The sequence below is a fragment of the Xiphophorus couchianus genome, chromosome 10 (assembly GCF_001444195.1).
Source record: "Xiphophorus couchianus chromosome 10, X_couchianus-1.0, whole genome shotgun sequence".
Classification (NCBI taxonomy): Eukaryota; Metazoa; Chordata; class Actinopteri; order Cyprinodontiformes; family Poeciliidae; genus Xiphophorus; species Xiphophorus couchianus.
In genome coordinates, this window is record NC_040237.1 from 5,250,064 (window position 1) to 5,266,496 (window position 16,433).

Genomic DNA, 16,433 nt, shown 5'->3' on the forward strand with positions numbered 1-16,433 from the left:
TGAAGCTGGGAAGCTATCTGATCACGTTTCCGGTCTAGAGTTTCAAAATAAGTCGTGTTTAGCGCGTTAAAAGAAGTACCGTCAGGGTTTGTTTTTTTTTAAATTAGGGCTTCATTTTGGCAGTCAGAGTAATTAGAAGTACAAATGCAGTCAGTGATAAAAACAATTGCTCTTGGCAGAGATTTATTGCAAAATAAAATTAAATAAGGTAATAGTAATTGTCACTTTAGCATCAGAATAAACCATATTTAACTCCCATTTACCAATAAATCCCTGTATACATATCCTATGCAAAAAATAAAATGAAAATTATCAGGTTATTTTTTACACATTTATAACAGTGTATTATGCAGTCAACAAGATGCCCAAACACTCACTAACTAAACCTAAAAGTGTAAACTGTTATTTATAATTTTAATTCATTTAATATTTTTGACGACCAAATTTTGCAGGATGCTTTTAAAATCACTTGACAGAGGAAAACAAGCAAACAGAAAATGCTGCAAAAATATAATCAGTTTTAAACTCTATAGTACACAAGTAATAAAGATTTGTGATTCCAAATATGGATATTAGAGATCTAGTGGTTTTACAAAGTGTAAAGTTGAAGTTTGTTACTTTTTATTCTATTCTATTATGGCTGGAAAGAAGCTTGTTTAAAAGGAAAACATAATCATTTAATTAAGTAATTGGAATTCTTTTTTTTACTTCTTAAATCTGCTGTAGATCATTTCTTATTCTATATGTAGGACTTTTAAGTGAATATTTTCTGAAAACGAAAAATAAAAACGAAAAAAAAGTAGTGCCTTTATTGTGAAGACAAATACTTTCTATTTCCGGTCTTTACCTAGCGCCGTTTCACATCCCTTCTACACCTGCTCCTCGGTGAGGGCTTCCTGCATGAACACTGTACCGGACATTTTCACCATCACCACACGAGGACGCTGTAACGAAAGAAGAAATTTCTCTTTTTCAAGTAGCTTGAAAGTAAAATACAGCAATATACTATTATTACATAATCTTATTAAATATTGAACTACAGCAGCCATATTTAATTAAATAAACCAATAAAATTCTGAGTTTGCGATGTTTTATTACCCCAATAACATATTGAACTTCAGCCTGTTGCAAAAAAGGTAAAATCAGCTTTAGAATCAGCTTTATTTGTTTGTTAAATGTTATTTTCATACACTTTCAGTAACAAGTGTTTATTACATATTTCACACTCAAAAGTGAGAACTTTTGTGATTGAATTTATGAAAAATCCATAAGTAAGTACCCTTTCTTAGCAGTTGGGGGCACTGTAGCTTCATTTTGTGTTTAATTTCTCTGCTTAAGGGAGTCAGATTCAACTGTACTCCTGCATTCAGTCTAGACAAAGAGAATATGATATTGTCAGTAAATGTATTCATTTAAAAAGATAAAACATTACCAAAGGAAGCTAATCCACAGATCACAGTAAATCAAGTATTTCATCAGCTGCAGAAGCAAATCTTGATTTCAGATGAGAACAAAAAACTGTTTCCTTTGGTGGATGTTTTCTTTTGGGGAAACGTCTTTCTGATAATAAATTATTTGATAATCTTGAGCCAATAAATATGGGAGATTTTTATCCATCTTCTTTTTTTTCTTATGCTGTTTTATGTTTTGGTAAATTTATATAACAAAATGTCTCACAAAAACAATAAATAACAAAAAAGGTTTTGTTATGACTCAGCTGCTATGAGAGGAAACCAAACAATAATCTTCCAGAGACTGAAACTGTTATTAACTCAGGATCTTTGTTTTCTCTCCTGGGTTTTGGACATCCGTCTGTTCATATGCGAGTATTTTATAACATTTCACATGGAGTGACTCAATGATTACTCAGCTGGAGCTTCAGCTCTGCTGCTTCCACCTACACTAATACTTATAACTTTTTTAGTGGAACTTCTTCTCTGGTGCTAACAATTTCTGGTTAGACACCAAGACGCTTGTATTAAAGCACTCGTTTTATTTTCAGTTTTTAATTGATTTAGTATCATTTTGTTTTGGTACCTGGTTAAATACACAGCTCTGGAAAAAATGAAGAGCCCACTGCACTGATCCCCATTGAAAACCTCCTGGTTATTCCACCAGATGCTGATCTCTGAACTCTTCTTGAGTGAAAACATTAGTATTGTTGTTTGTAATTGAATATGAACTTGTTTTCTTCGCATCATTTGAGTTCTGAAAGCTCTGCATCCTTTTTCTTATTTTGACAATTTCTCATTTTCTGCAAATAAATACAACATTTTGACATGTTGTCAGTAGTTCATAGAATAAAAGAACAATGTACATTTTACTCAAACAGATACCTATAAAGAGTAAAATCAGAGAAACTGGTCATTTTAGTGGTTTCTTAATTTTTTTCCAGAGCTGTGTTTATTAAAATTATCAGTATGCTGTAACAGTATGATATAGGATAGATAATCTGTGAAAATATTGATATTGATTTTAAGCGGTCTCTCTCTCTCTCTCTCTATATATATATATATATATATATATATATATATACAGTATATACAGTATATTCTCTTTTTGTATGCGTCAATAAACATTTTTTCCTTTGAAATTTGACCCGGGTTTTGGCAGAATTGTGCCAAATTGTATTTAAATTGGTTGAGTTACAGGATCATATAATCCTCAAAATATCATCAATACATTTTTAATGCACTTTGGCCCTGCTTTTCCAGAAGCTTAAAGACCTCAGTCCATGATTCATGTGTCACTTATGTAAGAGATTAATCTTAAAAGATCAAACCTGACATTTACGGAGAATGTTGCAACTCCAGTGTTACTGATCACAGTGAAGCCAGTGCATGGTGGTGGCAGCATCATGGTGTGGGGCTGCAGTCTTCTGAATCCTGCTCAAAACTATTCATTGCTCTTTGCTACACAATCATCTTTGCTTATTCCTATTTCTTGTGTACCCTTTTCAACTAGAGATTTTCCTTCCACTTAACATTCCATTGAAATGTTTGCATGGGAGTGGATTTTTGAAGCTCATCCCTTCTTGTAGGACATTTCTGGTGGTGTTGCTGAATGGATAGAAGGTCAAGCCTCTCCCTGTTGCTTGAGCACATTTTTCTACCACACCTTTTCCTTCCACTAATCTTTCCATTAAAATGTTTCCTTACAGAATCCAGTGAACAACCAACATCTTTATGTTGTTTATAGCACAAAATTTCTGCTTGAAAAATTCTGCTTTATTATATCACTGCTGACTATTTCCTATCAAAGACTCAATAGCTAATTTTTATAGATTATAAAGACATGATATATATCACTTTGTGGATGTTTGTATAATAACTTAGTTTTATGTATTATTTACAGGCCAGACATAAAGGTGCATCTTGTAAGGTGTGACTTCAACCTGCAGCCGGGTGTGGATGGATTTTCACAGATTATCTGAGTCTCTCACCTCCTGCACAGCAGATCACATTATTCTGAGGCTGTAGATTAGCTGCTCCCACATTAAGCCTCTTCCCTTTAAGGCATTCCCAGAGACAGTCCTTTCATCTTATTCTCGTTTTCTGTTCTTCTCCTGCTTCGCCTTTCCTCCCTGATTTCTTCGTTTCAGTTTTGCGGCTGTGAGGGAGATTTGAGGAAGAAGAAGCAGGATTCCCCCACGGGGAACTCGGCCTCTTGGAATGACAGGATGACTGTGATCTTTTCCCTCACAATCAATACTGTTTGTGCTTCTTCAACCCACACTTCCAGCTGTGGCTGGGTTTTTCTTCCTCCTTTTTACTATTGCTGAGCTCCAGCATGGATTTCATGGGGTGTGAAATGTCAAAAACAGCAGAGTGAGACCCCATGTGCTCTTTTAATTCACCTGGATTTGGCAAAACAAGATTTCCAGTCATGTTTTCTGAGACAGAAGCACAATAATGGATCTGAGAGCAAACGATAAAGGCAGATAAACTAGAGAGGGGAAATGAAACATTACAGGCAAGTGTGAAAGGCAAATAAGATGATTGCCACTCCTCTTCCCTGAGGCGATCTGGATTGGTGATGCCTCTTGCTGAGGCTCTGAAGTGGTGACAATAATGTGCAGCAGAAACTGGTAATGAGTCGTTAAAAAGAGAGATTTGGGGCTTTACTGATCCGTTTCCACACCAACTGTCTTGGCTGTGGGAGTTGGATCCTCTAAATATTGTTTGGGGAGTCGGGGAGGGGCTGTAATGGGATTTAAGGATGCGCTTCTGGGGTAGAACCATAACACAGACTCAATACATATCCTCAATATGTCTGTCTGTGTGTGTGTGTGTGTGTGTTCAAATTTCATCTTCAAAGCTTTTTCTTTTTGTATATATTAATTGTGACAGGCGCAGAGCCATTTTATTTTTTCTGCTGTCCTTTTTTTTTTTGTTGAATGATTTTTCAGCCTTTTGTTCTGGACACGAACACAAGCAGACAAGGATGGTTGATGCATTCGTTCTGAGCAGGGGATGCTGCGTTGCCATAACAACCAGCTGTTTGGCAAAGATTCCCGTGATGTCAACTCTCGTCCAGGATCATATATAGGTTCAGGACAAAGACACTGGCACAAGCAAGCAAACACGCTGCATACTGTACATGAATGTGTTTTTTTTCCCCCACAGTTATATATGCTTTACAGTGTTGTGAAAAATTATTTTTGCCTTATAGATCTCTTCTGCGTTTGCCTTTTTGTCACACTTGCATGTTTTATATCGATAGACAGAAAAAAAAACATTTAAAGTGTGGTGACCTGACCTAATCTGGCTGCTTGCTCTTGAAAAAACTAACATGTCTGAAAAGATGGGCAAAATTTACCCACAGAGTATCTGCGTGTTTCAAATTTAAGACTTTTAAAGACCATTATGAGTGAAATGTAAGACCTTTAACATGACAGAAATGCACAAAAGACAATTGCATATTTTATATATATATATATATATAGTACAGAGGTTTTTTGCACATAATAAATTTACAGCTCTGGAAAAAATAGGAGACTACTGCAAAATTATCAGTTTCTCTGATTTTACTCTTTATAGGTATCTGTTTGAGTAAAATTAGCATTATTCTTTTATTCTATGAACCACTGACAACATGTCTGCGAAATTCCAAGCAAAAACTTCAATTCATTTAGAATCAAGAAGACTGTTGTTTTATCTCAGGAAGAGTTCAGGAATCAGTATTTGGTGGAATAGCCAGGAGGTTTTCAATGGGGTTCAGTCTCTTAATTTTTTCCAGAGCTGTAGCATTCATTGTATGGGTTGGCAACAGAAGTGAGCCAGTGAGGAGTGTAAGCTGATTTATTTTTGCATTTCAATTAATGTGGCTACAAGATCAGTTATTTATTAAAGATGATCCATAGCTAAGGAATTGCGCTGTGCCTTTGAGAGGAGCTGTGTCTTTCTTCTTCTTTCTTTTATTTTTTATGAGGTCCAGAGACCGGTTCTGTTTTGTTGATGGTAGGTTGGACAGCTACGCTATTCCCTCTCAGTGTTCTGCTGTTTCTCCACCCACAACCTCCTATTTTGTGGTAACAAAATCGCAGTGTTACACTAGCTAGCTAGCAAGGGTGTGTTAGCTTAGCAGCGAGAACGCAATGAATACGTCTGCAGGTGTCTCAAATGTTTGCCTGACTGAAAAGCCCCACAAGAAAAATAAACTACATACATAAAATAGTTCTGCCATCACAAAATTTTATTTGACGTATTTCAGAAAAACTTACATTTTCTCTAATAAAAAATGAGAAGAACTTAATGTATTAATTTTAGATAGATGAATTTAAGACTTTTTAAGGTTGCGCGGACACCCTGATCCACAGCGATGTAATCGATTCGTTGCCAGGTATCACAAATGCTTGTAGTCAGGTGTGATCTCCAAATGCGGCACAAGAAGTTATTAAATTTAGGTAGGCAATTTCTTTTCCAAATTGGATTTGATTGGTTTTAATAGCCTTTTCCTTGATGAATAAATTAATATTTAAAATTTGTTTTTGTATTTACTCTGAATATTTTTGTCTGGATGATATGAAACATGTAAGTGTAACAAAAAAAAGGCAGAACGAAAGGAATATGCAAGGTGCAAATTCAGGATGTTACATACATAAAATACTTAAAACTTCAAAAGTTTCCATCGCTGCAAGTTTAATCAGACGTTGTTTCAAACAGGTACATGTGTGTTGTTTACTCACCCAGAATGCAATAAACAGGAAATTAGGAGGAAGAGAAATGGTGAGAAGAAGACTCTGATAACAGGGAATCTCTAGATGGCAACACTGATAAAAGAAAATTGGGAATTGCGATAAGAGGAAATTGGATTTGTGTTATCAGTGAGCTGCAACATCAAAGGCCTTTTGGCAGAGGGAAATGGGAAACTTTAAACCAAAAAAAAAAAGTTAATTTCACAAGTAATCTCCCCCCTTGGGGCTTGTGGGTAAAACAAAACTTTGTGAAGATGAATTTAGCTAATCTCTCTCACACAGCTTCCGGGAATTGCAAAGGCACAGGGATAGAAATTTGCCCATGCGCCTGGTTTGGAGAAGAAAAATTTGGAAAACGGAGACATCTCACACTGTTCGTTCAGTGTGAGAATGATGATGGCTGTTCTGGCAAGTGCAAAAAAAAAAAAAACAACATGCTGAAAATGAGTAAGAGCTCAGATATTTCCTGCTGTCTATGAATGAAAGGGACACCTGAGTCACAACACACACTGTGACACAAAATACAACATGCTCTATTAAAAAATCTTCAGCTTATTTCAGCTTAAATTAGGTCACACGCTTATTGTTATTCATTAATGCAAGGACTGTTGCAATGTTATTTTTAAATAGTACCAAACTCGGGTTCAGAATGAAAGCAAATGCTGATGTTGTCGGTCCAGATATTTAATGCTGAAATGTTTCAAATTCTCAAACATTTTTGTATATCACATCTGAGACCTTTTAAGATTGTTTCAATCAATATTAAAGTTCAACAAGCTGTTCTAGTTTCAGCTGCCTTATAATCTATTTCTATATCTACTATTTTAAAAAATAATTCAGATTTTTTTTATACCACATCTGATTTTCAATTCGAATCTATTTTTTCCTCACCTTTATCCCCCTTAAAAACAAATAACACATGACACAGCATCTCATCAAAGCCATTTTCAAATGTGAAATTATGTTTTTATTTCCTAGCCATCAGCTGATCTGAGGCGTTTCTGTGCATCTGTTCAGATGAGAAACGCTCACGGCAGCAGGAAACGGCCGAGCCGATGCTTTCGCTCTGGCTCAGTCCTTCTGCTGAGTAAAGAGAAAAACAAAATCTGTCAGTTGTCTCCCTTATTTTTCATCTGCACTGATGGGAAATGCTTCTTCCTGCTTTATCTTTAAATGCAGCATTTTCAAACAACACTTTCAGACAATTTTGACGACAGCTACAAAAGAAAATGTCTGGTTTTTTTTTTTAAAACAAATCTTGTCTCTATCTGGTCAATCTTTGTGTTGCTGAAGCCACTTTTCTGCCAGTTTCCACTTTGTTCAGTTTTCAGTAATCACAGAGATATTTTGTGCAGAAATGCATAAAAATCAGCAGACAGAGGAAACGTTGGAGCAGTTTGGGGGTTTTCCTCAGCAGCTTAGATGATTTAATATGTACAAGTCCTATGTACAAACATCTTCTCTTGTGGATAATTTATTGAAAATGTTCATGTTTTATTTAACAGCTAAAGTCTAAACATGCATGTTTTTTCTCTTTAAATCTCCATTTGATGATTTACCAATTCCTTAGTTCATTGAAGAAATACTGTACCTGCAGACTCATTCAATAAATTAGAATATTTTTGAAAAGTCAGTTTATTTCAGACTTTAACTCCGTTTATTATGATGATTTTCTGTATTAAAATTAGCATATTACATCAAACCAATATGAAATTTATTTGTAAAAACAGAAATCTGGGTGTAATGAAAGGTATGTTTAATACCTGCTTGAATACTCTTATTTTAATCTGGACAGATGTATTGGTTCCCCCCCCCCAATATGATTATTTAAAAGCAAGAAAAGTGTTTGTTATTTTTTGTTTGATGCGTAAATATTTCATGAAAAACCCTGAGAAAAAGCAGAAATTTACAGCTTCGGGTTGCTGCTGACATCATGTTTTTTTTAAGCAGGTCCTATTTAAAGCAGACTGAAACTTAAAGGGGTTAGAAGAGGAAAACAGAAGGATTTATTTAAGTTAATAAAACTGACTTATAAACTGTATTTATACATCAAACATATTACATCTTATAAAACAGTTTTCATATGTGAGAGTGACAGAAAGCTTGGTTTATACAAAAAGTAAACAGGACTCCCAAGCAGCGCCGGATTGTCCAACTTGGCTGAAATAAAGCCAACTTATAACTAGAGTTTTTGGTGTTTAGCATTTAATTGGTCAGACTTTCTTTCTTTGTTAGAAGCTGCAACAAATCTCTGTTCTCCACAGGAACCCTCCTCAGATCCTCAAGTCTCTCCGTGGTTCATAATGACTGAAATACTCACTTCAGTCCACAGTCTAATCTTCAGCCTGGTTTTCTCCAACTCACATCAACCAGCAGAGATCTGCAAACCCGCTAAAGAAAACACCAATTAAATCGCCCCCAAAACGTGCCTTGATACCCCTAAATAAAATCCAGCTGAGTTCAGAGGCTCCTAAAAATCGTCAACTAATTTCGTAGCTGATTAATCGTTAACTGGAGTACACAGACTCAAACAAAATTTACATCTCCTGAAGAAACAACAGTCAGAGCTGTAATTAATCCAAAACTGTACTATATATATATATATATATATATATATATATATATATATATATATATATATATATATATATATATATAAACAACCCTTTTTTAATCAGGTAAAAGTGTAAAAATCCCTCAAGTGTCATTTTTAGGTTCAGATTCTGTAAAATCTTCTATTAATCACCTTCATCCATTTGTCAATAGGTTGAAACCTAATGTTAGCTGTTCACATATACTCTTCATCCAACCTGAGCTTGAGCCATTTTGCTAATAATACAAATGCACGCCACGCTTTTAAGATCTTAAACTGTAAAACAAATAAATAAATAAATAAATGAAGCCATGCATCGGTGTGTAATTTTAAATGTGGGAGGAAAGTGATTTATTATTATGTTTTCTGCTGATGACTGACCGGAGTGGAGCGCTGATTTTACTGCATTTACAACAGAAGAGCTCCGGTTATTTGGGCAGCACCGCATGAGATGAAGTGACAAACACGCAGGAATCAATCACTTTCTCTCCCCACCCGTGGGGAGAGAAGAGAGAGAGAGAGAGAGAGAGAGAGAGAGAGAGAGAAAGAGGTGGTGGGGGAGCTTTTTGCAGATCTCAACACTATTGGACGTCTGTGTGTGTGTTTTCCCTCCCGTTCATAGTGCCGCACCCTGAACCTCCCACAGCTACATCCTCACTCTGCACGGCACAGACAGATATTTTTATTTTACTTAATTTCCGGCAGCAGCTGGAGCGCAGGAAGGACGACGCTTCGGCACCTTCCCGGACAGGTTTGGAGCCAGAGATGGGAGAGGATCCGCGGCTATGACACGGACACACCGGGCGGGAAGGATGGATCTCACCAGCCGGGAGATGTTAAGCTTGATCGGAAGCGCCTGCCTCTGGCTGCCGCTGTTTGCGCAGGTACGTAGGGGCGACTGTATACTGCTTGAAGATGATGAGGTGCATTTCTTTCATCCCAATATGGCCTGATTTTTTTTTTTAAACGCTCTGCTCTTTTTTTTTTTTATACCATTTACCCCGAGATAGTCACGCTCTACTTACCTCCACCCCTATTTTAATACAACCCCATCTCAATTAGGCTGATAACTGAGATGTTGTTTGCATTATGTGTTGTTTTTTTACACAACACATCCACTGCTGATCCATGCGGGAGGTGTTCCCAACAAAGCAGGTGCATATCGGGGCGTTAACAAGCAGCAGAGCCGCATTTTATCCAGCTACTGGTGGCATGTTTCACAGCTTAATTAAACAGACTTTATTGATTGCGCCGCACGCACAAATTCATGCATGCACGGTGGCAGAAGAAAGCTGGCACACCTCCTTCCACTCTCCTCCTCCTCCTCCTCCTCCTCCTCCAGCGGAGGGGATCTCATGACACGGAGCCGTCGGTGGCTCCTCTGGTCCACGCAGGTGTTGCAGAGATGAACCCAGCACGCCTGGTTGAAGCTTGTCACAGCGATTTGGTCAAAGCTGGACAAGTTAACCCAGAAGAACCGCAGGGGAACAGGTGCTGCTGTCAGATGCCGCGTGGCTATTTTCACTGATTTACACAAAATAATGATTATTTTTTTTTTAATTTCCCTTGAGCTGCAAATCAAACAATTTCTATAAATAAATGTAATTGAATAATTTCTTAATTTAAACTTTGCAGTTTCCAGTTCACTGGAGTGTCAATAAATTTATGTTCATTGGGTTATACACATGATTTGACTCTTCAAAAAGGGAAAGGGAAGAAAACATTCATAATCCTTAAAGGTTAGAAATTGGTTACTGGAAAATAGCTGCTTTCAAAAACATGTCCACATTTACAGTCAGAGCAACAGTTAAGACTTTAATGGGGCAGTGTTACGTATTTTCCAGGCACAATTTTATAGCACAATCAAGTAAGTATATTACCTTCAGTTGTCATAATAATGCTATCAAACAGGACTTAAAATAAATTTCACATTGTAATTTAACATCTTGAAATTGGGCCTTAGGGTCTCATCTCTGCTTTTCGCAGACGATGTGGTCCTTTTGGCTTCATCAGATCGTGATCTGCAGCTCTCGCTGGAGCGGTTCGCAGCCGAGTGTGAAGCGGCCGGGATGGGGATCAGTGCCTCCAAATCCGAGGCCATTGTCTTGAGCCGGAAAAGGGTAGAGTGCCTTCTCCGGGTCAGGGGGGGTGTCCTGCCCCAAGTGGAGGAGTTCAAGTATCTCGGGATCTTGTTCATGAATGGGGGAAGAAGGGAGCGGGAGATCGACAGGCGGATTGGCGCAGCGTCTGCTGTCAAGCGGGCGCTGTACCGGTCCGTTGTGGTGAAGAGAGAGCTGAGCCAAAAAGCGAAGCTCTCGATTTACCGTTCGATCTACGTTCCCACCCTCATCTATGGTCATGAGCTTTGGGTCATGACCGAAAGAACGAGATCGTGGATACAAGCGACCGAAATGGGTTTTCTCCGTAGGGTGGCTGGGCTCTCCCTTAGAGATAGGGTGAGAAGCTCAGTCATCCGGGAGGGACTCAGAGTAGAGCCGCTGCTCCTTCACATCGAGAGGAGCCAGTTGAGGTGGCTTGGGCATCTGGTCAGGATGCCTCCTGGACGCCTCCCTGGTGAGGTGTTCCGGGCACGTCCCACCGGGAGGAGGCCCCGGGGAAGACCCAGGACACGCTGGAGGGACTATGTCTCTCGGCTGGCCTGGGAACGCCTCGGGATTCCCCCGGAAGAGCTGGAAGAAGTGGCCGGGGAGAGGGAAGTCTGGGCCTCCCTTCTGAAGCTGCTACCCTCGCGACCCGACCTCGGATAAGCTGAAGAAAATGGATGAATGGATGGAAATTGGGCCCCTGTCTCTTGAAAAACTCCTGCTCTTTCTGAAACTACAAATTCAGGAAGTCATGATATACACAGCATCTTTATAACAATTGAAGGTAACACAGTTACTTGATTGTGCTATAAAATGGCCTTATGTTCCTGGAAAACACAATACTGATTCTTTAAATAATTTCTCAAACATGCATGAAAGAATCAAGGCAACACTCCAGGTATGTTTTTGCCGAGAGAATAACATTATACCATAATGTAAAGCTTAACATCTCATGCTAAATTTAGCATAATACTGCCCTTGCTCTTGTTGTTGATAGATATGTTTTAAAATGCTTCCCTTTAAAGGAGTCTTTTATGCAGAATTCATAAAAATGCTTTTCATTTGGGTCTCTACAAAAAAAATGCTTTTGGTGTCTGGAAAAGGAGCTGTTTCAAAAGACTCCTAATTGTTAAGTCACAAATCAGAGGTCACTGCCCCTCACCTTCAACCCTGAAACCCAGCCCGTAACCTAGCAACCACCTTGGAGCTCTGCCCGTTACCTATCAACTCAAGCAACTCACACTCAAGTGCTCCACCATGTGTAGGTGCTGTACAATGGCTGCTGGAAAAAGAAAAGTGTTTTGTTGTTGACTTACCATTCAGAAACCACTTGCTGTTTGTTGTTTTCAAAGATGTATGGGTGTATAATTGCTCATCAGTTTGCAGCCATTTTTTTTTAAACGTGTGAGTGTTGAGTTGGGGGCGTGGCCAGCAGCAGTTTATTTGGATTTAAAGTGACAAGAGGCCCTAAAAGCAGACCATTCTAAAAGAAACTCAAAAAAGGCTGAACGGAGCAGAATAAAATCTCATTATCTAAGCATGACTTTGTGCAAAAAATGTAACAAACATGTTTTGTTGCCCATAGACCCATCCTAACCTGTTCAAGGAAGCATAATGGGTCACCTTTAATATAATCATGAAAATAAGGTGATGAACAGCTCAGATCCTTCACCTCTCTCTTGGTTCTTCCTCCCTGATGTGCTTGTAGGTTAGTAGTCTCTGCAGAAGGTGGTTTGCATGTTTGCATGGAGGTACAGTGGGCGCAGCTGTGAGACATCACAACAGATTACCGCCGTAATCGAGCCGAGGGATTGACACGAATGGAGATAACAGGAGCCGTGTTTTACGATCACAGGTCACCTGTTCCCGCTCGAAATCATTAGATACGGTGGTTTCCTCTGGGAAACCTTTGCAGCTTGGGTTTGTAGAATATTTGAAATGATGTAGAGCTAGAAAATGATTGCACGGTGACGAGGCGAAGACTCAAACTTTATTGTTTTTCTTGTCTGGCATTTAGGAGAAACAGAAAAAATCTTTGGTATCAGCTAGAGCTGCACATTATGAGCATCACAAATGAGTTCTTGGACTGCAACGGGCTCTTATATTTAAAGTGCCAAGCAATGATCTCCTGCAAGCCAGTAATATAAGCGGCCAACAGAATGGTGTGCACTGCTGCATGTACCAACAGTTGATTTAAATGACAATGGCTGAGATGCTAACGGTTCTCAAACTGGTCCAATTCTGGATGCTTGAGTTCAAGTCCAATCCCAATGTCTGAATTTATACAACTGTTGATATCAATATAAAATCTTTTACTTTAACATGAAGTGGTGTTTTTGTCTTGGTGTTTTAGACGAATATGAAAACATGCAAACAATTAATCACGATATATTAAAATGATTTCGGTAATTTCCATGTTGGAGGGCAGATATTTTATAATCCATTTTATTTATGGTTTTGATTTTGTGTGCTTATTACTTCAGTTTTATTTATTGTTTTTGTTTATTTTTGGGGGTGGGGGATGTTTAAAGTATCTTCCAGTTCCAGTCTTAAGTTTTCTTTACAAAATTATTTTTGAGAGGCTGAACTTGCATCATTATGCCATTATTATTATTTTACTTGAAAATGGTCTGAAAACAACAATATTATCGTTTTATAATATAATTTCTGGGACAATTTATCATCCAGCAAAATTTATCATCACAGGCATAGTTACTGCCATGCAACTGTTTGTGTCTATATCTTCGGTTGTATTAATATTTTAAGACTGATAATTACATAACAAGCCTTAGAACCATCATTTCATGTCTGTATTAACATTTTGCCAGTGAGAAGTTCAATCTGTATATAGACGACTGAGAGTAAACATGGAGATGCAGGGCATCATGACACAGTAGTTTAAAAATGGCAGCTGCTGTCAACCTCTCAGCTTTACTGGGGTGCAAATGTTGCTAACGAGGTCAGAAAATACCCTAAAACCAGCTGTGTATATGAGTGATTGAGGAAAGTCACAACACGCAACTCAATAAAACAGCAGTTTTACTTATTTTAGTGAAACAAAGTCAAGATGGTGACCAGGGCCGGGTTTAGAGGGATGTGGAAAACTGTTTTGATGCCCTATGTACTAAAGAAATAATATTTTGCTAATGCTAATTACAGTAAATTAGTAGGTAGGAGTCTACATGATTAGATATGAACTGATGACACCAACATTTGATGGTAGGTTTAACACGTCTCTTGGCCAGTAGCTCTTGGTTGTTTCCAAAAAGAAATACTATAACTTCATAATTTTCAAATACCTGAGGATTGTTTATATTCATAAAAGTCTCAAAATATGCGCCTGTAACTCTGATGTAAAGTACAATGTCTGCAAAACATGCATTCAATAAAAACATTATGGCCCTTTCTAAAGTCTGGTCCAGATGGTGACATTTTAAACGTTCTTTGCCAACTTTTATCAGCGATTAGCATAGCTAACTATAGCAACCACCTTAGCAATTTCCAGCAGTTTGGAAACTTAGAACTGGAGTTTTGTTAAGTCGGATTGGAGGATATTCAACGATTCAATTCTGCTTTCTGAGGAAAGTGAAGAATGAGCCACCAGGACTTGTGTTCGGTACTGGGAGCTCTTGAGATATTCTCCACTTCTCTCCCAGTTTGAGTCGCTTCTGTTTGAAGCAAAGTTCATCTCATCTTTTTGATGTTTGGGCTTCTAAATCACAATTGATTAAATTGAATTTGCCAACGTGTTCTTAATAAAAGTAAATACAGTGTGACCGGGTGTTAGGCCCCCTAGAGGACACCCTTGGATCTGGCCCTGCAACAGGCTCTTATATTTAAAGCGCCAAGCAATGATCTCCTGCAAGCCAGTAATATAAGTGGCCAACAGAATGGTGTGCACTGCTGCATGTACCAACAGTTGATTTAAATGACAATGGCTGAGATGCTAACGGTTCTCAAACTGGTCCAATTTTGGATGCTTGAGTTCAAGTCCAATCCCAGTGTCTGAATTTATATAACTGTTGATATAAATATAATAATATAAAATATTATATTGTGCAGTGTGTCGATGTTGAGCGAAGAAGAGGAGTTAACGGGCAGCAGAGATCATCCATGTGAAGGTGAAGCAGGTTGTATTTCTTCGGCCTTGCTGCAGTTATTCCACAGAGGCGAGTGTGTCCTCCTGTGTTTGTATCCTGATCTCACAAATAAAATCTAAGTCATGTAACATCTCATGCTACCCAGTACTGGTGAGTGTCCTTATTGTGTGCATTAAGTGTTTATACAGACATGGCTTGTCAAGTTTTCACCTGAACTGAAACTCATTCACAAATTAATAGTAAAAGCTTCCGGAGCTTTTTCAATGAAAAGTTAATAGAAACCTAACAGAAGAACCAACATGGCTGACCTTCCCTCCATCCAGGACTTGTACAGGTCGAGGGTCAGCCAAAATCTGTGCAGACTGCAGGTGAATGACAATTATACCACTGTAAATCTTTGAAAAGCAGAAGTAGAGTCTCCTGCACAACCAGCAAGAATGCAGAAAGTGGTTTCTTGATAGTATGTCGGCAACAAAACACTTGTTTTGTTGCCATTATACAGCACATGCAGCGGTATAGCCAGCTGACCAAACGTGCTGGAGCTCTGTTTTGGTTGCTGGGTAACGGCACAAAGCCCGCCAACTGTGACGTAACATAAGGTTATTGCAAAGAAATTACTTGATTGTTTGTTGAAACGCTTGGGCTGGTTTTTTTTGTTTTTTAAAATAAAAATAGAAGAACAAAAATGTGCAAATTGTGAATTTTCCACAAGAGATGCAACTATTTTTACTTTCTCTTCTGCCAGCGAATAAGTTTATGTACAACAAGCCATGTTCTGTTCTTTTCTTACAAAGGGATAATCCAGATGAGCCTGTTTAATGTTGCGTCTCTTTTTGCAGATGGTGGCTCAGGACAGCTACCTCAACGAGGTGCAGAACTCAGGTAGGCGGGAAGTGAAGCCTCCACTTCTCCACCTGCTTCTCCTACGCCATCACGCTTTACTCTTTCAGCCCTTCTCTCCATTTTATCCCACATTCTGACTCGGACAGCATAAAAGCACATCTCCATGTCTTAAATCGCCCCGCCTTCACGGCCTGCACCCCTCTTCACCCCTCATTCAATTTCTTTCCTGTGCGTCTCTGAGAAGATTGGGAGCCATAATGCTGACGACGGTGGGGGTGGGGTGAATATCTGTGTTTTTATGCCACGTTGATAAACGAGGGAAATTCAGGCTTAATGCTTTTCCAAACCCACCATCCATCAGCAGCTTCGGCCTTCCCGTCATGGGAATGCCTCGGCACTCTTCAGAAACCCCTTCAGCACCTGAGCAGGTCAAAACGTGAACAAAAATCTATTAAAACCTGCTGTAAATGACCTAATTTGGTTATTAGTTTAATTTCTGTGAGGAAAACGCCTTTGCCACACACACACGCGGACTCCAAGCCTGCGAGTGTGAACCGTATCAAACGCTCATTGTGGCTGGGAAATGGATTATGAGA

At 38.6% G+C, this 16,433-nt stretch overlaps 1 protein-coding gene across 1 annotated transcript in view; it reads left to right on the forward strand.

Moving 5' to 3' along the window:
* The first annotated feature begins 9,335 nt into the window (after positions 1-9,335).
* LOC114151965 (neurotrypsin) overlaps positions 9,336-16,433 on the forward strand; it is a 47,167-nt gene continuing 40,069 nt past the window's right edge. The window contains exons 1-2 of the mRNA XM_028029541.1: positions 9,336-9,673; positions 15,834-15,876. Coding sequence (XP_027885342.1) covers positions 9,575-9,673; positions 15,834-15,876 — 142 coding nt within the window. The 5' untranslated portion in view covers positions 9,336-9,574. The remainder of the gene's footprint in view (positions 9,674-15,833; positions 15,877-16,433) is intronic.